Source organism: Ailuropoda melanoleuca, chromosome 2, assembly GCF_002007445.2.
Source record: "Ailuropoda melanoleuca isolate Jingjing chromosome 2, ASM200744v2, whole genome shotgun sequence".
Taxonomy (NCBI): domain Eukaryota; kingdom Metazoa; phylum Chordata; class Mammalia; order Carnivora; family Ursidae; genus Ailuropoda; species Ailuropoda melanoleuca.
The window spans coordinates 5,591,791-5,615,044 of NC_048219.1; the positions used below are offsets into that span (position 1 = coordinate 5,591,791).

The window sequence follows — 23,254 nt, forward strand, 5'->3', positions numbered from 1 at the left end:
CGCCCCATCTCAGCCCAGGACGCCAGGACGTCACTGACTGGAATGACTGCTACCCTCTGCTCAGCACTACTCTGTGGCAGGTTCTTGGAATCTGTTATTTTACTGGGGCGCACAGACGGCTCTACAGCCCGTGAGGTTTATTGCTGATCAAAAACCCGGTAAGACATGTGGGGTGCCTCACCCTTCTGGCTTTGCTGTTCCCTGAACAGGTTCAGGGCGGACTCTCCGGGAGACTGTCCTGGAAAGTTCGCCCATCATCGCCCTCCTCAACGAGAGCTTCATCAGCACCTGGTCCCTGGTGAAGGAGCTGGAAGACCTGCAGGTGAGTGGCAGGTGGGTGGGAACAGCCCCATGGGAGCCCCGGGGACGGTGCCAGCGGTTGAGGCATTGGGAGTGTGCCACCTGTCCCCACAGAACGACCAGGAGAACCCATCCCACAAGAAACTAGCTGATCTGCACCTGGAGAAGTACAGCTTCCCCGTGGAGATGATGATTTGTCTGCCCAACGGCACTGTGGTAGGCAGCCCCCGACAGCTTCCCCCAGTTGGGCCAGGCAGCGGGGGGGCAGAGGAAGCAGCAAGCAAGGGGCACGGACTTAGAGACCTTGTCAGGCTTCGGGGCTGCACCCACCACTTCCGGCTGCTCTCCTAGCCAGTCTGAGCCTCACTTGTAACCATCTATAAAATAGGAATTGTCAGGCCCACCCTGCGTGCCTCATGCAGGGGTTGAGATGCTCCCACGAGAAGGGGGACCTCGAAAGCACTTTGGGGACCGGGCAGCCAGGAGCACAGGCTAGCAGCCGAATGGACAGGAACATGGCCTGGAAGGGAAAGTTCACTCTGGACCATTGTGGCCAGCTCTGGGGTGGAAGGAGGAAGGAGGGGCAGGGCCTCGTGACAAGCAGAGAAGACCAGGGGGCCCCAGGCTGAGCCAAGCTGCAAGACCTTACCTTTCCCCCGGGTCCTATAAGCACTCACACACAGCCTTTCTGGGGTCTACACAGCTTTGGGAGAAGGACGATCACGAGTGCCCATTTTACAAACAAGGAAACTGAGGCTCAAAAAGGTCCAGAGACTTGGTGAAAATTGCACAACTGAGAAGCACAGCTGGTTTGGAAACCAGGCCTGTGTGTGAGCCTCAGAATCTCCTGGCCCTTACCCTTCGCGTCCCGTCCCGAGGGATGATCAGTGTGGGACTGAAGGCTGTTGGGAGGGGGGGTTAGTCGGCTTCCTCAGGCTCTGAAGCAGGGGAGGAAGTGGGGGAGCAAGAGCCGAGGCTGGCCAGCAAGAGGGCCATTGTGCACTGGCGCTGGGCCCGCTGGGGTCCAGCCCTGGCAGGGCCCCGGCATCACAGAGCCAGGTGGACAGAACTTGGCCCAGGGACTGTGCTCTCCCACTTGTCCGTTTGTTTCTTGGCTCGTGTCCTGGGCACCTGCCCTTAAGGAGCTGACTAGCCAGGGTGAGAGCCGGAGGGGGGAGCAGGCACACAGAGTGGGGGGCGTTTGGGCTGAACGGAATGTGGAGTTCAAGGGTCCCAGGAGCAGAGGAGGAGAGGGCTGCGGGGGGCGGGGGGCGGGGGGAAGGTGGAGAGGCATTAGGTCTCGCCAGTAGATGAGGGGTGGGAGAGCTCTGCGGGTGGAGGACCCTGTGCGCCCAGAGGCGGGAGAGGGGAGCGGCCGGCCCTGGGCGGGTTCTGCCCTGCCCGTCTGCCATCTGCCTCAGAGTGAGGACAGTCGAGGCCTGACAGTGGTCCCTTCTCCTAAGACAGCATGAGCAGACAGGGAGCAGGGGGGCCCCCCTCGCTCTCCTCACCCAGCCCCTCTCCCAGGTCCACCACATCAACGCCAACTACTTTTTGGATATCACCTCCATGAAGCCAGAGGATGTTGAGAACAACGTCTTCAGCTTCTCGTCCACCTTTGAAGACCCATCCACGGCCACCTATATGCAGTTCCTGAAGGAGGGCCTTCGACGTGGCCTGCCCCTCCTCCAGCCCTAGTGTGCCCTTGGGCCTCGGGCCTCGGGCCTCAAGAGGCCAGGCTGGAGAGGCGGAGCTGAAGGAAGGGCCTCCAATGCGAGTACAGGCCCCTCTCAGGGCCAGAGCCAGTGGTCCTCGCACTCCCATCCCTGCCACTCCCAGGCTGCCCGTGGGACCCTGAGGTCAATGGGGGGTAGACAGGGGGTGTCTGGGCTGGCTGGATGGATAAACCTTTGGCTCCAGCTCCCACCATCAGCCCTTTACTACCCACATGGTCCCAGAAGCTGTTCAGGATACCCAAACCAGGGCCTCGGATCATCTCCCTGGACCTCACCCACTTGGGCACCTAGTCCAGGTCCTTGTGGGGTAAAGATCAGGGAGGAGTGGTGCTAGAAGACTGGGCCACCCCCCTCTCCTTACATTCACCCCCTCCCAGAAGAAACATCAAGAAACCCTGGACTGGGGGTTAAGGAGGGATTACCAGGGAAGCACTCTTGTGCTTCAGCTGGAGACAGCCTTCTGGAGGCTCAGGGCAAAACCCTCCTTCGGAAGGAGAATTCACTGTACCTAGGACCTCGGCTCCCCAGACCACTCAACCGACCTAACGAGAGGACCCCAGCACCTATTGTGGGGCTTGCTGGAGGCCGGCCGCCTGGAGAGTTCACTGTGAAGTAGGCTGTGCTCTTAGCAAGGGAGTCCACTGGGGGGATCCTGAGGCCCAAGGCCAAGGCACCCCCAACCACCTACCCCGGCGAGGGTCACAGTAGGACGACTGGAGCCAGCCTCCTGGCCCTCAGACCCCCGCTCCCCAAAAGTGTAGCTCAGCCAAAGAACACGGACACCCCCAGAGGTGGTGCTGCCCCGGCTGCCAGGGCAGTCCAGACCAGCTTGCCCACCCCCTAGCGGCCATTGACCCTCCTTGGCCTCTCTTAAGGCCTTGGTCTACATTCCAAGCCACGGGCCACAGCCAGTCTTTTTTATATATGCAGAAAAGTGTTTTTATGAGAAGCTTCTCACAGTTTGTAGGTATTTTTGATAACCCCAACGCTGAGGAGAAAGAAGGGGCTGTGTCTTCCCCCAGCAGCAGCCCCATGATGGCTGGATCTGAAATCCTAGATGGGTCCAGCTTGATGTCTTTGCAGCTGCAACTATGGGAAGAAATAGTCCTCTCTTCCTTTTCTTCCAGCTTTTTAAAAAAGGTCAGTGTACCCCCAACCCTATCCTTGTCCTCCACTCAGACCCATGGGAGATCCTTGGGCTTTCATTAAAGCCTTGGAGCCACACCTGCTCCCCAATGCCTGAGCCCCCAGGGGCTCACTCTTAAACCTGGAAGAGGAAGGCAGACATTTCCTCAGACACACTCCCAGGCCTCCATCTGCTGAGTTCTCCTGTCTGCCACTGAAGTATCCATACTGCGCCTTCTCTCTCAGGGGCGCTCGTTAACATGACTTGTATTTGCTCATTTAATCCTCACAGCAAACCCGTGAGGCACATTTTAATTGTTCCCATTTGCAGATGAAGAAACTGAGTCTCAGGGAAGTGAAGCGATGTGCCCAAGGTCACTGCGTGGTAGAGTTGAGATTCAGCCTGTCTCGATTTTGGAGTGTTTTGTTTTGCACTGCGCCCCACCTCTCTCCCCTCCCCATTTTCACTGAGGTGAGAAAGAAAGCCTTTCAGACCAAAATGTCTCCCTTCCCTCTGATCTCCAGACCAAAAGAGGCATGAGCCAGCAAGCTCAACCAAGTTGTGTCCTTCTGGGAGGCGGTGCCTCCAGGCACCTTACAGGGAGGGAGGGCACCTGAGTCTGCATCCAGGCTTCCAGGCCTGGGTGGCAGTAACCAGTCCGTGAGCCCCCCAGTGTCAGCGGAGACCCAGCCTCGCGGCCCAGCAGGCTCTTCCCCTCGTGCTGGTCCAGGAGGGCCCGCCCTACACTGAACAGCCCTCATCCCGTGTAAGGCATCCATTGCTTTGGCTTTCTGATCTTCACCTCAAACCTTTTCCTGAACCCCCCCCCACTATGCCTTGAAGCTCATGGTGGGGGAGGGCCCCCAGCTCCCTCCTGTCACCCGTCTGCCACTTCCCTTCCCTACCCGCATGTCCAGTAATAAAATTGGAGAGACCAGGGTGGTTCTAAGTGCCTTTCCTTTGAATGGGATGTGGGTCAGTTCTAGCCTTGGTCTGACTCCTCTGTGGGATCGGCTTGGCAGTCGGGCAAGGGAGCATGGCTGGAATGCCTCTATCCATCTATCGACTATCTTCACTGTCACTAGAGGGCTCAAGTGATGTTCTTAAAGTAAGTTTGTGATAGACCTAGTAGTAGAACTTACTACTGTTTTTAGAATCTGGTGAGAAAGATTCTGAATTTAATTACCCATTGTCTTAGAAGCAGAGCCTAAGGCAGGCATTAGGGAACTTTTTTTTTTTTTTTGAGGGTGTGCACTTCTGGAAAAGCCTGTATAAGGAGTGAAGAAGGGGCACCTGGCTGGCTCAGTTGAAGGAGCATATGACTCTTGATCTCAGGGTTGTGAATTCCAGCCCCATGTTGGGTGTAAAGGTTACTTTAAAAAAATTAAAAAAATTTTTTTAAACCTTTAAAAAATTTTTTCAATTAAAAAAAAAGGAATGATGAAGAATGGGGAAAGGAAAGAGGCTAACCAGGGAGGATATGGTCTCAAATCCTAGCCTGGGCATGATCACAGGGAAAGGAACATAAGCCACACCAGAGTAGAACGTGCCTTTTGTAACCTGTACCAGTCAGTCATTGACTTGGGGGGTGGGGTAAATTCCCAGATTAGGGCCTCTGTGCTCGCTCTTGTAAGTACAATTTTCCAGACAAGGGGGCAGTTGTGTGAAGCCAACACAGCAGCCAGAAGCTGGGTTCGCTGGCAGGGTAGAGGTGATCTGGGTCGGGCACCAAGACAGCATCTACCACCCCCAGGAAAGACCGCTAAGGTGGATCTGCAAGACCTGCCATTGACCAGGAAGGAGACTCAATGATTAAACAACAACTTGCCATCCTGGCAAGAAGCCTGGACCTGGAAGTCAACCCTCAGCATTTGAAATATGGTAAGGATCAGGGCGGACAAGTCTGAGGTCTCTGGCCCTATATATATTATATAATTATATATATATAATTTCAAGAGGACAACAGCCGAGCATTAAAGCAAGCACAGGGTTCTGAGCAAGAGGCCCTGTGTGACTGCCCAAACCTGTCCCCCCTTGTGAAGCCAGCCTGTTCCTGACAGCTGGAACTTGCAGGTCTTGAGAGCACAGAACTGCAGCGTGGAGCCGGCACCGCTGTGTGCTCAGGTCAGAGGAGAGCACGTGACCCAGGCCTGGATGCCATGGAGACCAGGACCAGGACTAGGACCGAGAGGGTTTAAGCTCGAAGAGGGAGAGGGTGAGTGAGCCTGGAAGGAACATGGGGCTCTTTCCCAGTGCCTCTGGGGTCTTGCCCATCAATCTACTACCTCACTGAATCCACCGTGTGTGTGTGTGTGTGTGTGTGTGTGTGTGTGTGTGTGTGTGTGTGTGTGAGAGAGAGAGAGAGAGAGAGATACAGGCTAAAATACAAGACAGCTACCAAGAGCTGAAGGGCAGTAGGCAGAGGAGAAAGAGGCTGCTTCTAGCCGGACAGAAGACTGTAGAGGGTCTTGGCTGGGAAGCTAGAAGTGTGAAAAGCGGGCCAGGACGAGATGAGGCAAGGTTAAGACGTAGGTCCGGAGGTCCCGGAACGCCAGGCGGAGGATTCTCAGGGTGCACAGGCGTAGGCACAGCTGACGCCACACAATTTGGGGTCCGGGCAGGGACGTAGTCAGACCCCGGCCGCTAGAGGTCGGATCAGGACTACCCGAGGAGAGCAGCAAGGCGGCGGAGATTAGCCGCGAATGCGGCCAGTTAGGCCGCGGAGATCTCCCAACGCCGCCAACTTTTCCCCCCACGGCTGGGCCGGCGCGGGCGTGGTCTCGGGAGTGGGCGTGTCCCCTTCCTCGGGATCCCCGCGTGAGGCCGCCCGTCGCCCCGCCCCCGCCGTAGCCGCGGTCCGCCTCCCGAGGGCGCGCGGGGCTGCTGCCCGATGCGCAGCCGCAAAGGATCGCTTCCGGGGGCGGGTCAGCGGAAGTGAGGGCGGCTGAGGCTGGGCGGACCGCTGTGGTAGGAGGGGCTGTGAGGTGAGAGTCCCGGAGACGGAGTCTGAGGTGAGACTAAGTCCGAGTGCCGCTCCGGAGGCGGTAGCCTCGTCTCCCAGTCCGACTGTGGCCGCGGCCTAGTACCGGGTGCTGTGCGGAGCCCACGGTTCCCCTTCCCGCGCCAGTTCTCGCGGGAGCCCGTGCTGTCCGCCACGCTCGGCTGAGGGTGGGAGGACTCAGTGCCCGGGGGGTAATCTGGGACCCGGGCGCGGGCCTGTGGGTCCGAGGGCCTCCAGGGCCGGCGGCGAGAACTTGGCCGACCTTGGCCCCTTGGGGTCGGGGAGTTACGGGGGAGGGGAGGTGGGTCCCCCAGTGCAGGCGCTTGGGGCCCACGCGGGCTGTCGCTTACTAAGTTCCACCGAGCGCGGCGGCCTCGGTGGGGCGCCCGGCGCCGGGGTGATGAGACCAGACCCTGCTCTGGAGGAGGCCCGAGCCTCCTGCGGGAGCGCGTGTGTGAACAGGCCATGACAGCGACCTGGAGAGGGGTCGTTGGAACGCAGGGGTGCTGAGAACCAGCCTGCATGGCCAGCGGCCTGGGGGAAAGTCTTCTAGCGGATGACACGGGGCGCGGAGGGGGGGTGAAGGCTAAGCCGGAGTTCTCCGTCCGTGAACAAACGTTGAAGTGCTCACTGGGGACTAGGTAGGCTCTGTGCCTGGGGAAGCTCCTGCCCTGCGACAGACAGCAGATTACGCGGGTTCTAATTACTATTGTGAGAGGACTCGGAAGGAAACGTGGGTGCTGCGGGAGGGGAGGCAGTAAGGATCTGTCAGGGCAGGGGAGGTGATGCTTGAGCTCTGAAGAATGATGAAGAATGAGCTTGGTGAAGAAGGTGCTGGTGTTTCAGGCAGAGGGGATAGTGTGGATAGGAGCTGAGAGGCGGCCAGCGTGGCTGAATGGCAAGGGGAACGTGGGAGGTGTGGCTGTCAAGTGTGCAGGGGCACATTTGCGGGCCTTGGAGTTTGGTCTGGTTAGGTTGGGCCTGATTGTGGAGGACCCTGCAGGCCATGCCCAGTATAGATGTTACCCTGTTAGATATAGCGAAGGGGGGTGGGTGTTAAATGTAGGAGCAGTGTGTCCTAGAAAGATCCCTCTGGCTGTTGTGTTAGGCCTGAGTCTTTGGAGGTAAGTTTGGAGAGGAAGTGGCTGTAGTGTCTAGAGTGAGAAACACAGGGAAGCACTGTTCTGTGAAACTTGTGGCAGGCACTGACATTCAGCACAGAGCCTGGCACACAGAGGGACTTTGATAAAGGCTTGAACTACAGGGAGTTGAGTCCATGCAGAAGGCAGCACAATTTAGACCAGACTTGAAGTGCTTTCCACTGGCATGACCACTGAGTGACCTTAGATACTTCCCTTCCTCTCTCCAGCTTCCTTTCCCCATTTGTATCATAAAGTGAGTGATAACTCCTCTCCCACCGGTGAAAGAGAAATCCTGCAAGGGAGGTTTCAGTCCATCCCCTGTTCAGAGCCTGTCCTTGGCTCCCCAGTGACTTCTTACTTGAGTATTCCCAGCCTTCATGACTTGACTTTACCTTTCTCTGCTCCTCTTTACACCTCTCTTGCCTTCCTGTCCTGGACCTGTGCTATTATTGCTGTTTTTCATCCCTTCCTACCCTCTCTGAACTCACCATGAGGCCTTGGGGCCAGGGCCCTGAATTCACCTGGCCATCTGCTTAGTGTACCTTTCTTAAGAGTGGTATTCAGCCTTTGCTAAAATTATGTATTCAATTCCTATTTCTCTTCATATTGTGCTTTCCTTGATAGCATGGGTGTGTCTTACTCCTTCCATAGCCCCTGCAGTGCCCAGCACAGGGCCTGGCACAGAGTGGGTATTGTTATGTTTGATGAACAAGGGAATGAGTTCATTGATTGCATCTGCTCACCATACAAGAGCAGCTATGAAGAATCAATCAGGAGTGATCCCATCCATCTGTGTCATGTTCATTAAGCACTTTAAAATCTTACCCTATTTCACAGATTGAGCCTTAAGGTAATCTAGGATGGGAGCTCTTGTCCTCTTTTTACATATGGAAAAACCCAACATTCAAAAAAGTCACGGGACTTTCGTAAGGCTACAAGACCAGTAGTTGGCTAAGCAATATAAAAATTTTTGGCTGTTTTTCTTGTAGCCCAGTAGACTGAGATTGACAAGAGCTGGCTGTTTATTCTCACGTTGTCTACTTTACATCTCCCCCTTGCCAGGACTCAGCAGTGCTAGGCTTGGTGGCACATGCTGGGGCTTTTACACTCCATCTTCAAGAATGGATGCTGGGTTTGGATGATGCCTACAATTTGGCTTTTAAACTACCAAGAAAGTTCTATTTATTTATCTACAAGTAATGCCTCAGGAAGCCTGAGGGATCAGGAAGCTCCCAGAGTTGGCCAAGCTCATGCCACAGGTCTGGAACAGAACCCTCAAGGGTCTGGATTTGGAGCCATTGTTGGGTGAGGGCAGCCTCTTGGGTTGTTTTTCTCCCCTGTGAAACATCAGAGAAACCTTGGTGTTAGTCATGGCTCTGCAGGACCTGGTTTTTGTGGGGCTTGTGTGGTGGCCATTGAGTCTCCACTGTGGGGATTGTTTCACAGGAAGAGAAATCTGGTGTTCCTTAAAGATGGCCTGATATGAAGGAATTACGCCTCCAGCCTCCCCAGGCCCCCAGAACTGCCCTGTGGCTGCCTTGTCCTTCAAGTGCAGGAGCCGGTTGAAATGTCAGGAATGGAAGCCAATGTGGTAAGGGGCATTCCCAGGGCAGGGCTCTGGTGGGGAAGGGTTGAGCACTGGACCTGCTGAAATTCTGCAGGAAATTCTGAGACTCTACAATTAATTCTTCCTTCCCCTGGAGGCGACCCTTCCACATACCCCCACTGCTTGCCCCCAACAGGCAAAACCAAGTGTGGTCTTGGGGACAGTTAAGGAGTCAATGTGTTTCTACCTTTCTGGGCAGAGGGAAAGATGGGAAACCTATGTGATCCCTACACCCAACTAATTCCTCATGCCTTCACTGGATCCTCCCAGCATTTACCATGCCTTGGCAGCAGCAGATGTCCCCTTAAGTGGCTGGCAACTGGGGAACCTGCCCTCACTTATATTGAGACTTGACCCACACACAGTGCCCTGTCCCTGGGATTGGGGACTTCAGTCTCCCTGCTAAAGGGGGGGGGGTGGTAGAATAGAATAGTGGTTGGACCCATCTCTGAGACTGCTTGTGTCTCTCCTTTAGACCATCCCAATCTGGCAAAACAAGCCACATGGAGCTGCTCGCAGTGTAGTGAGAAGAATTGGGACCAACCTGCCCCTGAAGCCATGTCCCCGGGCATCCTTCGAGGTAAGTATACTGAAAGGGCAAGGTTAAGTAGAAGCTCAGAGGCTATGGGAGGATGGTGCTGCTTCTGTGCCAGGTATTGCTAGGGCAGGTTGCTTTCCTGATCACTTTTTCATTTTGTCAAGAAATATTTATTAAGCGCATATAATGGATACTGGTCACTGTGCCTTTCTGATTTCACATAAAACTGTGACCACAACAGACTTCCACTCTGTTCATAAATAACCTTGCATCTTTGATGCCACTAAGTGACTAAGATTTCATCAGGCTCCTGCAGTCCAGTTCATCAGAGTAGGCCGAAGTCCCTTGTTGAACCAGCTTCCCAGAGTAGCCATGTCTGCCCTGAGGTGTTTCCCTGAAACCCTGACGGGTCTCACTGTGGGACACTGAGTGCTGTGTGACTGAGTTGAACTCTGCTTTTCTTACCAGCCCTAAGAGTTGACCACTTAGCCACCTATTTTTATGTTTTCCTGAGGCCATTACTCCCTATCCTTTTCTTTTGGGCCTTTCCTTTACTAGAGCACTTAAGGCTTACCTCTGTGTCTAGGGTCCTTTAGCACCCACTGTGCAGCAGGTTCTTGCCAGGCCCATGTTTTTGAAACCCGCCCCCCCACTTCTGCAGTGGAAAGCTAAGTTGCATTTATTAGTCCCAGCTACCTCCCTTTAACAACTAATGGTTAAGAACCAGCTCCAGGCTAAATGCTTAAGATGTGTACATTTTGGGGAACTGGAAAACAAGAGAAGTACTTCAGCTTTCTGCCTCCACAGAGGAAACAAATACATGCCTGAAAAGACATGGGCCCAGGTGGAAACAGAAATGAAGGAAGCTGAGTTTCTGTATCAGATGCAGAGCTGTGAAATCGTAGGAACTCGTTCTGGAGTCAGAAATGGTGTCAGGGTTGGTATTAGAGTCAGGAATGGAGTTGGAAGTATGTGATGTGGGGTGGCTATCCGATGCCTGGATTGCCAGTTATCCAGGATTGCCTAAAGGGCATGAGCAGGATGTGGTCCTAGTTGCCTCAAGCATCAGAAACAAAGGGGAGCACAGCTAGGGGGTGAGGGACTTAGTGGATGTTGCCCCTACACTTGGCCATAACCTCTTCAGTCCTTTGGCCAGATGCTGCTGGGCAGGGACGATCAAGGGCACAGGCTCCCACAGAGCAGGAGTATGTGTGAATAGTATTAGTAATACTAGCTGACGTTTACTGAGCACATACTGTGTGCCAGGCACTGTGCTAAATACTTTATACGTGTTAACTCATTTAATTGTCAATAGAGCAGCATTCTGGAAAGGAAAACAAATGGAGGCTTACCCTAAATGGCCCATTTTAGCAGTAACTTCTGGGTCAGTGGAAATCCTTTCCTGTGTAACCTTGGAGCATCACATTGCTCCTGTGAGACACAGGTTCCCTGTCTAAAAGCTAGAGCTATCAACTCCGGATCCACCTACCAATCTATAGCAGAAACATCAGAATTTAACTCGTGTGGATGGGTTTTTGAGAAATTGTCCCTGGACATCTGTTGTAAATTAATTCCCTTAATTATTTAAAGGAATCTTGATTTATTTTTTAAATTTACCCATACAAAAAAATTATGAAAAGTGAAAAAAAGGAAAATAAATTACTTATAATCACATACTCATGACACAAAATAGTTAATGTTTTGGTGTAGTTCTTTTCCATCTTTTTCTAGATGCATGTGGTTTTGTTTGTTTTTTCACTTTGTTAAAATCACAGCATGATTGAATCCTCCTAATCTTTCATTTAACATAATGTCATTCAGCCTTGTCTGTTCCCTGGTTGTTGTTCATCTGAGTTGAGGGGCTGTTTTTAAGGAATCCTCTTATTCTTTTGGTATAATCATTTCTTTTTATTTGAATCCAAATATTCAAATTATCAAGTTTGCTTAAAACAGTGTTGCTATAACAGTATAGATCCCAATTAGCTTTGGAGGTGTTGTAAACAGCTAGCCGGGGAAACTTCCTGTTGATGTCCTTGTACCTGTATTCTCATAGCTGGAGAAAGCAAGATGCTCTTAGTAGCCATTTCTGTTGAAAGGTAACTCTTGCCAGTCCCACTGAAGACTCCTTTGCTCCAGTCAGGGGTCAGCAAATGTTTTAAGAAGCCAAATAGTAAATATTTTAGTATGGGGGCCATAACTTCTGTTAAAACTACTCGTACAGTTGCAGCTTAAAAAATACCACAGACAATACATAAATGAATGGGTATGACTTTCCAATAAAACTTCATATATAAAAATAGGTCCCAGTCCCGCTCTAGGCCACCATGTTTTGCTTGGAAGATATAACAGCCTCATAACCGGTCTCTTCACTCTCTCATGCATGTTCCACATGGCAGCCAGAGTAATCTTTCAAAATCTGAGTCTTACAATCTTCCAATGGCTCATTATTGGTCTTAAAGTTTTTTAATTCACTTTCCTGCCTCTTGCAAACCACCCTCTACCTCCAGCTCTGTCCAGGTGTGCTAAACTACTTATAATCCCATGAACTCTCTTCTGTCCTTTTTCCAACCGAGAACTGTATTCTCCCCTCTCTAGGAAGACTCCCTGATACTCAGGGCTGGATTAGGTGCCCCTCCCATGTGTTTTGCAGTCTTTGATAGTCTCATGTCAATAAATGTTTTAATTAATGACTTTTGCTTCCCTGTAGACCCTGCCCAACATCTCTGATCTGTGTCTGAGGGATGTACCCCCAGTCCCAACCCTGGCTGACATCGCCTGGATTGCTGCGGATGAAGAGGAGACATATGCCCGGGTCAGGTAGCTGGTCTGCTGGGGAATGGGGAGCTCCTTCCCACACGAGGTAGCAGGCAACAGGGAGAGTGCTTATGCGGGGCTGAGGGCAACAGGAACAAAAGCTGTGGGCTCTGAGTGGGAGTAGAACCTGGCTGTGTTACTTGTGTAAGAAGTGCAGTGGCCATGGGGCGCCTGGGTGGCACAGCGGTTAAGCGTCTGCCTTCGGCTCAGGGCGTGATCCCGGCGTTATGGGATCGAGCCCCCACATCAGGCTCCTCCACTATGAGCCTGCTTCTTCCTCTCCCACTCCCCCTGCTGTGTTCCCTCTCTCGCTGGCTATCTCTATCTCTGTTAAATAAATAAATAAAATCTTTAAAAAAAAAAAAAAAAAAGTGCAGTGGCCAGCTGTCTCTGACATACTTATCTTTCCTGGTCCAGAAGTGACACACGGCCCCTGAGGCATACCTGGAAGCCCAGCCCTTTGATTGTCATGCAGCGCAATGCCTCAGTTCCCAACCTGCGTGGGTCTGAGGAGAGGCTCCTGGCCTTGAAGAAGCCAGCCCTGCCAGCCCTAAGCCGCACCACAGAGCTGCAAGATGAGCTGAGCCACCTGCGCAGCCAGATTGCTAAGATAGTGGCAGCGGATGCAGGTAGGAGCCCGAGTCAGGGCCAGAATTTAGCAGATTGTTCCTTTCCCCCTGGCTTTTGATACAGGATAAGGGTAGGAAAATGATGGTCCATGGTTCAGGGGGATACAGGCCCAGGGCTCTGGGGTTGTCCTGAGGACTGGCTAGCCTGTAGTAATCCTTGAATGGTTTCCATCAGCCATTTTGGGCTGACTGGTTTGATTAGGAACAAAATCTTCACTTAACCTGTGAACACGCTCCCCCCCCACCCCGCGGCCCTGGCAGATTCCCTCTCTTGGCTACAAAAACCAACATCCTCTTCCAAGTGTCGTTAAGATCACATCTTCGTGAGCCCTCAAGCAGCTTCCCTTTTCAATGAGAAATAAGAATTCTCCACCATTAAGAGAGAGATCCCCTTTAAGCTATCTTCCTATCTGTCTTCCCTTTCCTTGTTCTCCCAGAGACCACTTCTCTATCCCTCCACCTGTCTGTCTGCAGTTAAGGCAGAACCACTGGAAATGGATGGGAGTCTGCCTTGACCCAGTGCATGAAACACCAACATTGGATCTCTCCCAAGCTGTCCAGGGTTTATCATCCTATTCCTTCTATCCATCCTCACTTTTTGCTCCTTGCCAGCTTAAAGTCCTAGCTCCCAGATCTTACCTATTGGTAGAACACATAAAAATCATGGTGTTCTTTGTAATCTTCATATATTTAATTCACTCATATGGCAGTTTAATAGAGGAATTGTACTTGAAATTTTCCACTTATATGTTGGCTACATTTTTGTCATCCAAGAGACAAGCTGAAGTAGTTGATGAAAAATGAAACAAAAAATCTTTTGTTTTGGAAATTCTTTCAAGATTTGAGAAACTAGGACTATCACCATTCTATTTATTTTTGCTATTTCTTCTAGTCACAGATAGGAGCATAGTCAGAAGCACTAGCCCATTTAGAGAAAAGGACACATTCCGGCCTTGGTTCTGTCACTGTTGCTCTGGTAGAAATAGGGCTGTCACTGCATAGCCCACTGCAGAATGGGAGCTTTTAGAAGCTAAGCCTTTGGGGGGGAGGGGGTCCACCCTCCAGAACACTGGAAGAGCTCAGTGCTTTTCTATCTTCTGTAGATCCTGAGAGGGGATCTCCCAGAATGTCATGATGTCAATGATGTCATGATGTCAAGCCCAGGAAATGAATGTTTGATAGGCACTGCTTGTGGGGAGAAGATATTACTGCTATATTCTAGTCCCAATGTCCATCCATGCCTATTGTTTTCTCTTTCAGCTTCGGCTTCATTAACGCCAGATTTCTTATCTCCAGGAAGTTCAAATGTCTCTTCTCCCTTACCTTGTTTTGGATCCTCATTCCACTCTACAACTTCCTTTGTCATTAGTGACATCACCGAGGAGACCGAGGTAGAGGTCCCTGAGCTTCCAACAGTCCCCCTGCTTTGTTCTGCCAGCCCTGAATGTTGCAAACCAGAACACAAGGCTACCTGCAGCTCATCTGAAGAGGATGACTGCGTCTCTCTGTCCAAGGCCAGTAGCTTTGCAGATATGATGGGGATCCTGAAGGACTTTCACCGGATGAAACAGAGCCAAGATCTGTAAGTATGTGATAAGGAGCTGTGGTGGTGTGTTTACTGTTTAAGTCACCTGTGCCCAATGATCTAGTAGAAAGAATTTACAAAGTTAAGTCCTTAGTAGTAGCTATGTGTTACTTCATTCACAAAGCTTGCTTGCTTAATAACACCTGGGGCTCCAGTTTGAGGTAAGAGTAACATTTTACATTTGGTTGGGGTGATCTAACCCAATCGTTAGTAGAAATTTTACAAGAAGGCTCATCTAATCCAACTTGTCACCCAGGGGAGCTTTACCACTTCAGTACTTATACTGCTGGTGACAGTATTCCCATGTCCCATCTTGCAAAATGGGGTTGCATAATAATTATTTTAGTATCTCAAACTGGTAGACTTTTTCGGTTGGAAGGAAGGAGAATTTCATAAAGTTGGGGTTTCTGCTTTAAAATACAGTGGTCCCTTATGCAAACCAACTCTCCAAATCCAGGCATTTGAGACTCTAAACCTGGCTGTCCAGCAGAATTGCTAAGATTTGTTATAAATACACCTTAAACTTACTAAAGCAGAACTCCCAAGGAGTGGAGCCTTGTGTCTGGGGATCTTTTCCTTTGTTAATGGAAAGAGCTGGGTTGATGACTAAAAATGAGAAAGTAGCAACATCAGCAAAGATTCAGAAATGTGACAGATTGATCTTATACCTACCTAATGGAGGTATAAGTAGCCGTTATACCTACATAATGACCAGTAAAATGTCTTCATAAGAATGTATGTAAGTTCACTAGAATTTAAAACACCTATTTTCCAGATATCTAGGACACTCTTTCATGATGTATTAGGTAACTCAAACCCACCCTAATCTGGAGTTGGTTTTGTTCCCATGGTTCCCTTGTGATGTGAATGTTTTACTATGCTTATAAAAACCTCTGGAAAAAAAACCTTAATAACAGGTAAGTAATCTGCCTGATAAAGAATTCAAAGTAAAGCTCATAAAGATGCTCACCAAACTGGGGAGAATGGATGAACGAAGAACTTCTTCAGCAAAGAGATGGAAAATAGTCAAACTACTAAATAGAAGTCACGGAGCTGATAAACACATTAACTGAACTAAAAAAATACACTAGAGGGGTTCAGGGCAAACTAGATGAAACAGAAGAAAGAATAAGTGAACTCAAAGACAAAGCAGCAGAACTCCCCCAATCAGAGCAGCAAGTAGAAAAAAGAATAGGGGAAGAAAAAAAAAAGTAAAGATAGCTTAAAAGCTTAAAGGAATTTACGGGACATCATCAAATGGACTAATGTTCTCATTATAGGACTCCCAGAAGAAGAGAAAGGTACAGAAATCTCATTTGAAAATAGAATGGCTGAGGGGCACCTGGGTGGCTCAGGTCATGATCCCAGGGTCCTGGGATTGAGCCTTGTATTGGGTTCCCTGCTCAGCAGGGAGCCTACTTCTCCCTTTGCTCCTCCCCTCGTTTGTGCTTGCACTTTCTCTTGCTCTCTCTCAAATAAATAAAATCTTAAAAAAAATAATAAAAATAGAATGTCTGAAAATATCCCTAACGTGGGGAAGCAAACAGACATCCAGATCCACAAGGCCCAGAGAGTTGCACATAAGATGAGCCCAAAGAGACCCTAAAAGCAGTAAGAGAAAAATAACTTAGGTAAAAGGGAACCCCCATAAGACTATCAACACATTTTTCAGCAGATACTTTGCAGACCAGAAGGGAGTGACACAACATATTCAAAATGCTGAAAAGAAGAAAACTTCCAACCAAGCAGAGTCATTCCAGACAAGCAAAAGCCAAAGGAGTTTATCACCACTAAATCAGCCTTACAAGAAATGTTAAAATGACCTCTTTAAGCTGAAAAGAGCACTAGTGAGTAATAAGAACACATATCAAAGCGTAAATCTCACTGGAAAGATGATAATAAAAATAGCAGACTCATCACTTACTGTTAAGGTTAAAAGGACAAAATAAAAATAACTGATTATAATAAGGGGTACACAAAATAAAAAGATGTAAAATGTGAAATCAAAAACATGGGGTAAAAATGATGAGCTTTAGAATGTGATCAAACTTAAGTTGGCAACTATTTTATCAACTTCGACTGTTATAGATAGTAAGTTGTTATACTTAAGGCTAATCTTAACTACAAAACCCTATAGTAAATACACAAAAGATAAAAAGGAATATAAGCATACCACTAAGAGAATGTTATCAAACCACAAAGGAAGAGAGCAAGAGAAGAAGGAACAGAGGAGAACTACAGAAATAGCCCGAAAACAATTAATAAAATGGCAATAAGTACATACTTACCAATAATTCTACTTTAAATGTACATGGACTAAATACTCTGACATAAAGACAAGAGTGGCTAAATAACAAAATGATATGCTGCCTACAAGAGACTCCTTTAGATGTAAAAACACACAGGTGAAGGGATAGAAAAAGATACCCCAGGGGCGCCTGGGTGGCACAGCGGTTAAGCGTCTGCCTTCAGCTCAGGGCGTGATCCCGGCGTTATGGGATCGAGCCCCACATCAGGCTCTTCCGCTATGAGCCTGCTTCTTCCTCTCCCACTCCCCTGCTTGTGTTCCCTCTCTCCCTGGCTGTCTCTATCTCTGTCGAATAAATAAATAAATCTTTAAAAAAAAAAAGAAAAAAAAGATATACCATTTAAATAGAAACCAAAAGAAAGCTGGGGTGGCTATACTTCTATCAGAAAAAAGTCAACTTTAAAACAAAGATTGTAACAAGACAAAGAGCATTATATAACGATAAAAGGGTCAATCCAACAAGAGATGATATAACATTTGTAAATATTTATGAATTATAAAGCAAATATTAACAGACATAGGGAGAAACAAACATACAATAATAGCAGGGGACTTAATACCCCACTTATATCAATGGATAGATCATCCAGACAGAAAATAACACTGGCCTTAAATAACATGGTAGACCGGGTAGACTTAACAGATATATACAGAACATTCCTTCCAAAACCAAGACAATATACATTCTCAAGTGCACAATGGAACATTTTCCAGGATAGATCATATGGTAGGCCACAAAACAAGTCTGAATAAGTTTAAGAAGACTGAAATATCAAGCATCTTTTCCAACTACAGTGATAAGAAACTAGAAATCAGTTACACAAAACTGGAAAATTCACAAGTATGTGGAGATTAAACATCTACTGAACAATGGGCAGGGGATGGGGTCAAATCAGAAACCAAAAGGGAAATAAAAAATACCTTGACACAAACAAAATGGAAATATACCAAAATTTAGGAGATGCAGCAAAAGAAATTCTAAGAGGGAAGTTCATAGCAGTGAGTGCCTATCACAAGAAACGAAATTCCCAAATAACACAACTTTACACCTTACGGAGCCAGGAAAAAAAGAAGAGCAAATGAAACCCAAAGTTAGAAGGAAGGAAGGAAGGAAATAACAGGGATTAGAGCAGAAATAAATGAAATAGAAACTAAAAAGCAATATAAAAGATGAAAGTAATTGATGGGTCTTTGAAAAGATAAACAAAATTGACAAACCTCTAGCTAGAATCACTAAAAAAAGAGGACTCAAAATCAGAAATGAAAGAGATACTACTAATACCACAGATTCAAAGGATAAGAGACTACTATGAAAAATTATACACCAACAAATGGACAACCTAAAAGATGGATAAATTCCTAGAAACATACAATCTACCAAGACTGAATCATAAAGAGAAAATCCGGACAGACTGATCACTACTAAGGAGATTAGATCAGTAATCAAAAACCTCCCAATGAACAAAAGTCCAGAAGCGTATAGATGGCTTCATTAGGTGAATTCTACCAAACATTCAGAGAATACCAGTGCTTCTCAAACTCTTCCAAAAGACCAATATTTCTCAAACGCTTCCAAAAAAGAGATGATGAGGGAACTCTTTCAAACTCATTTTACAAGGCCAGTATTAACCTCACACCAAAACCATACAAAGACACCAGAAGAAAATAAAATTATAGGCCAATATCCCTGATGAGCATAGATGCAAAAATCCTCAACAAAATATTAGCAAACTGAATTCAACAATATCTTAAAAGGATCATACACCATGATCAAGAGGGGTTTATTCAAGGAATGTGAGGATAGTCCAACATCTGCAAATCGATGTGATATACCACATTAGTAAAACAAAGGATGAGTCATATGTTCATCTCAAGAGATGCAGAAAACGCATTCAACAAAATTCAAGATCCATTTGTGATAAAAACTTTCAACAAAGCAGGTATAGAAAGAACATACCTCAACATAATAAGTAATAAAGGCAAGATATGACGAGCCCACAGCTAACATCACACTCAACAGTAAAAGCTGAAAGCTCTTCCTCTAAGATGATGAATAAGAAAAAGATGCCCATTTGCCTCTTTAGTCAACATAATATTGGAAGCCCTAGCCCAAGCAATTAGGCCAAAAAAAAAAAAAAAAAAAAAAGGGGGGGAAAAAAAAAGGCATCCAAACAGGAAAGGAAGAAGTAAAACTCACTATTTGCAGATGACATGATATTATACAGAAAACCCTAAAAACTCAAAAAAATTGCTAAAATAAACGAATTCAGTAATGTTGCAGGATACGAAATCAATAACTAAAAATCTGGTGTGTTTCTATACACATATAATGACAGGTTGTCAGAGAAATTAGCAACCCCATTTACAATTGCATCAAAAGAATTGAGTATCTAGAATAAAGGAGGTGAAAGAGTTGTATACTGAAAACTACAAGACATCAAGGAAAGAAATTAAAGAAAACACAAATATTCCATGCTCATGGGTTGTAAGAATTAATAAAGTATCCATACTACCCAAAGCAATCTACAGATTCAATGCAATTGCTATCAAAAGTCCAATGGCATTCTTTACAGAGTGGAAGAAAGTATTCTAAAATTTGTATGGAACCCCAAAGACCCCAAATAGCCAAAGCAATCTTGAGAAAGAAGAACAACACTGAAGGCATCATGCTCCCTGATTTCAAACTCTTATTACAGAACTATAGTAATTAAAACAATATGGTATTGGCATAAAAACAAATCAATGGAGCAGAACAGAGCCCAGAAATAAACCCACACATATATGGTCAATTTACAACAAAGGACCCAGGAACATACAGTAGGGAAAAGACTGTCTCTTCCATAAATGGTGCTGGGAAAACTGGACAGCCACATACAAATGAATGAAACTCAACCACTCACTACCTTACACCATATGCAAAAATTAATTCAAAATGTACTAAAGACTTGAATGGTAAGACCTGAAACAATAAAACTCTTAGAAGAAAACACTGGCAGTAAGCTCCTTGACATAGGTCATGGCAATGTATATTTTCAACCAAAGTAAAAGCAACAAAAGCAAAAATAAACAAGTGGGACTACATCAAAGTAAAAAGCTTCTGCACAGCAAAGCAAACCATCAACAAAATGAAAAGGCAACCTATTGCATGGGAAAAAATATTTGCAAATCGTATATCCAATAAGGATTAATATCCAAAATATATAAAGAACTCATACAACTCAATAGCAAGAAAGGAAAAGACAAGACCAAAAACCCAGTCTGGGGGCGCTTGGGTGGCACAGCGGTTAAGCGTCTGCCTTCGGCTCAGGGCGTGATCCCGGGGTTATGGGATCGAGCCCCACATCAGGCTCCTCCGCTGTGAGCCTTCTTCTTCCTCTCCCACTCGCCCCGCTTGTGTTCCCTCTCTCGCTGGCTGTCTCTGTTCAAATAAATAAAATCTTTAAAAAAAAAAAAAAAAAACCCAGTCTGATTAACAAATGGGCAGAGTACTCTAACAGACATTTTTTCCAAAGAAGACATATAGATGACCAATAGGTACATGAAAAGATGCTCAACATCGTTAATCATCAGAGAAATGCAAATCAAAACCACAACTTTCACATCACAACTGTTAGAAGGACTTATTATCAAAAAGATAAAAAATAAGTATTGGCAAGGATGTGGAGAAAAGGGAACCCTTGTGACTGTGGATAGGAATGTAAATTGGTACACAGACTATGGAAAACAGTATGCAGGTTCCTCAAAAAATTAAATACAACACCACATGAGGGGTGTCTGGGTGGCTTAGTCAAGCGTCTGAGTCTTGATTTCAGCTCAGGTCATGATTTCAGGGTCTTGAGATTGGGCATGGAGCCTGCTTAAGATTCTCTCTCTCCCTCTCACCCCCCCCCACCCAAAAAACCCTACCATATGATCCAGCAATTCCACTTCTGGGTACTATCCAAAAACAAAAACACTAACTTGAGAAGATATATGCACCCCCATATTCACTGCAGCATTATTTACAATAGCCAAGATATGGAAAAAACTAAATGTCCATCTGGATGAACAGATAAAGAAATCATGGTATATATACAGAATGGAATATTATTATTCAGCCTTAAAATGATTGAAATCATGCCATTTGCCTCCCCCCCATCTCTCCTCCCTCTAAATAAAAGGTGGGGGCGCCTGGGTGGCTCAGTGGGTTAAGCGTTCGATTCTTGATTTTGGCTCAGGTCATGATCTCAGGGATGTGAGATGAGCCGTGTATTGGGCTCTGTGCTGGGCATGGAACCTAAGATTCTCTTTCCCTCTCCCTCTGCCCCTCCCCATCTCTTAAAAAAATAAAAATAAAAATAAATCTTGCCATTTGCAACAATATAATGCCTGGAGGGCATTATGCTAAGTGAAACAAGCCAGACAGAAAGAAAGCTATATGATCACTTATATGTGAGTCTAAAGTAAAAAACCACCATCACCAAGCTTGTAGATACAAAGATTGGTGCTTGCCAGAGGCTGGGAGTGGGGATGGAAGAAATACTAGATATAGGGTATCAAAAAGGTAAAAAAGAAACAAAATTTTTTAAAGATTTTATTTATTCATTTGACAGCACAAGCAGGGGGAGCAGCAGAGGGAGAGGGAGAAGCAGGCTCCCTGCTGAGCAGGGAGCCAGATGTGGGGCTCAGTCCCAGAACATGAGATCATGACCCAAGCTGAAGGTAGACGCTTAACCAACTGATCCACCCAGGCACCCCTAAAACTTTTAATTAAAAAAAAAAATTGTACCAATAGGTGACAATAATGTATTATACACTTAGAAATTTGTTAAGAGGGTAGAACTCATGTTATGTGTTCTTTCCAATTAAAAACATCTCAGAGCTCCCCTGATGAGCAGACAGGGTTGTAGGAATCCTCAGCACACCTTTTCCCCAGTACTAATAAAAGTCAGAATAGCCATGTCCACAGTCACTTTCCCTGCTGACCTGGGGAAATGCTATTAAGACAGCACCAGAAGGTGGGAGAAGCTTAGTCACCATAGGCCAACTCTAAATGGTTGATAGTCCTTTACTTTTGCCCACATTTTATAGCCATTTCAGGAAATAGTAAAGCATTCTAGTTAAACCAGCTAGCTTGGTTTTGGATTCTGGATTCGCTACTTACTGGCTGAGTGCCTAGTGACTTTGGGCAAACCGTAGAACCCTTCTGTTTCAGTTTCCTCGTCTGAAAAAGACTGGAATAGCACCGACTTCATAAGATTGTTGTGAGGACTAAATGAGATAATATATTCAAAGACACAAAACACCGCCTAAGAGCAAGTACTTAATAAATGTAAGCTGTTATTTTGTTTCCAGGAACCGGAGTTTATTAAAGGAGGAAGACCCTGCTGTCCTTATCTCTGAGGTCCTAAGGAGGAAGTTTGCTCTGAAGGAAGAAGATATTAGTAGAAAAGGAAACTGACAGAACTCAGCTCTGCAAATTCAGTCTCATGCTCCTGGAATTCCTTCAATAGCTGCCTTCCTCACCACAGACCTTTCTGCCTCTCAGAAATCTTCTGCAAGTCTTGCTGAAAGCTAGAGCTTGGACTGAAAGAGAAGAGTTGGATCATGCTTCCTTTGCTTTAAACCTTAGCAGAAGCTAAGGCCTGTTTTGCACCGAGACACTTGTTACAGGTAAATGTATAGGTTGGAATGTCTCAGTCTAAAGGGTGAGACAGAAGTTTGGTTTTTTCCTTGCCTCTGTGTGAAAATAGGTCCTAAATGAATGGCTTACTTCACTGCATTAGACCCCATAACTGGTCTCACCGGACATTTTGTGCCCAGCTGTCACTCTCAGCGGCTTCCTTGCAGCAGAGCAGGGCTGAGGGGTGAGGGGCTATAAATGTCTGTATGTGTTGACAGGGCAGGGAAAATCTTATGCTGCTCCATCATAAACTGACACCAGTGCCCAGCAATCACCCTCTCCCCCTTTCCTGTCCCTAGATGTAGAGGTCAGACCTCTGGACCAGCAGACACTTGGGCTGTTGCTGGGAGGCCTGGGCTGTTTTTTTCTTAAATATATTTTGTAATACTGTACAACCAAATCTACCCTTCCAGGCCCTGGGGCCTCATGGGTTCCAGATTGAAAACGCTTTCTCTTCCATGGACTTTAGTTTAAGCCCAGTAGGAAAGAGAAATGGGAAGGAGAAACAGAACACCATCCTTCTTCCAGGCCCTTGACTGCTCCTTTGCACTGGGCCCAAGGTTTGTACCTACCACACCATGCATGACTCAGACGCCCTCAGGTCCCTTCTCTACGGTATGTATCCTGTGTGTGTGGGGGTGAAGCACTACCTGATATTAAATGAAGGATATGGAGAGATGCTGCATGTGCTGTTTGTCTCTGAGTTGTGACCACCTGATATCCCTCATCGAGTATAGGATTCCTGTTAATTTTAAGGTGTGTGAACTTCCATAAACAGGTTCCTGACTTCCCCTTTTTCCTTATCAA

General features: G+C 47.1%; 2 protein-coding genes across 7 annotated transcripts in view; both read left to right on the forward strand.

Annotated features, from left to right (window-relative positions):
- SELENON (selenoprotein N) overlaps positions 1-4,111 on the forward strand; it is a 16,421-nt gene extending 12,310 nt beyond the window's left edge. For all 3 annotated transcript variants that reach the window (XM_034646948.1, XM_034646954.1, XM_034646946.1), the window contains 3 exons: positions 210-322; positions 415-516; positions 1,828-4,111. In XM_034646948.1, coding sequence (XP_034502839.1) covers positions 210-322; positions 415-516; positions 1,828-1,998 — 386 coding nt within the window. In that variant the 3' untranslated portion in view covers positions 1,999-4,111. The remainder of the gene's footprint in view (positions 1-209; positions 323-414; positions 517-1,827) is intronic.
- Positions 4,112-5,249: 1,138 nt separating this feature from the next.
- On the forward strand, positions 5,250-23,121 carry MTFR1L (mitochondrial fission regulator 1 like). Of its 4 annotated transcripts, none has more exons than XM_019802806.2 (7): positions 5,250-5,377; positions 8,752-8,896; positions 9,387-9,491; positions 12,157-12,266; positions 12,681-12,892; positions 14,153-14,474; positions 22,120-23,121. In XM_019802806.2, exons 2-7 carry the CDS (start codon positions 8,873-8,875, stop codon positions 22,223-22,225), a joined length of 879 nt encoding a protein of 292 aa, XP_019658365.1. In that variant the 5' UTR covers positions 5,250-5,377; positions 8,752-8,872; the 3' UTR covers positions 22,226-23,121. The 4 variants fall into 4 exon arrangements, with proteins under 4 accessions (XP_019658365.1, XP_011226992.1, XP_034502868.1 ...); XM_011228690.3 differs by lacking the exon at positions 5,250-5,377 and adding an exon at positions 6,063-6,173; XM_034646977.1 differs by lacking the exon at positions 5,250-5,377 and adding an exon at positions 6,063-6,173 and having other exon boundaries at positions 14,189-14,474.
- Positions 23,122-23,254: the final 133 nt, after the last annotated feature.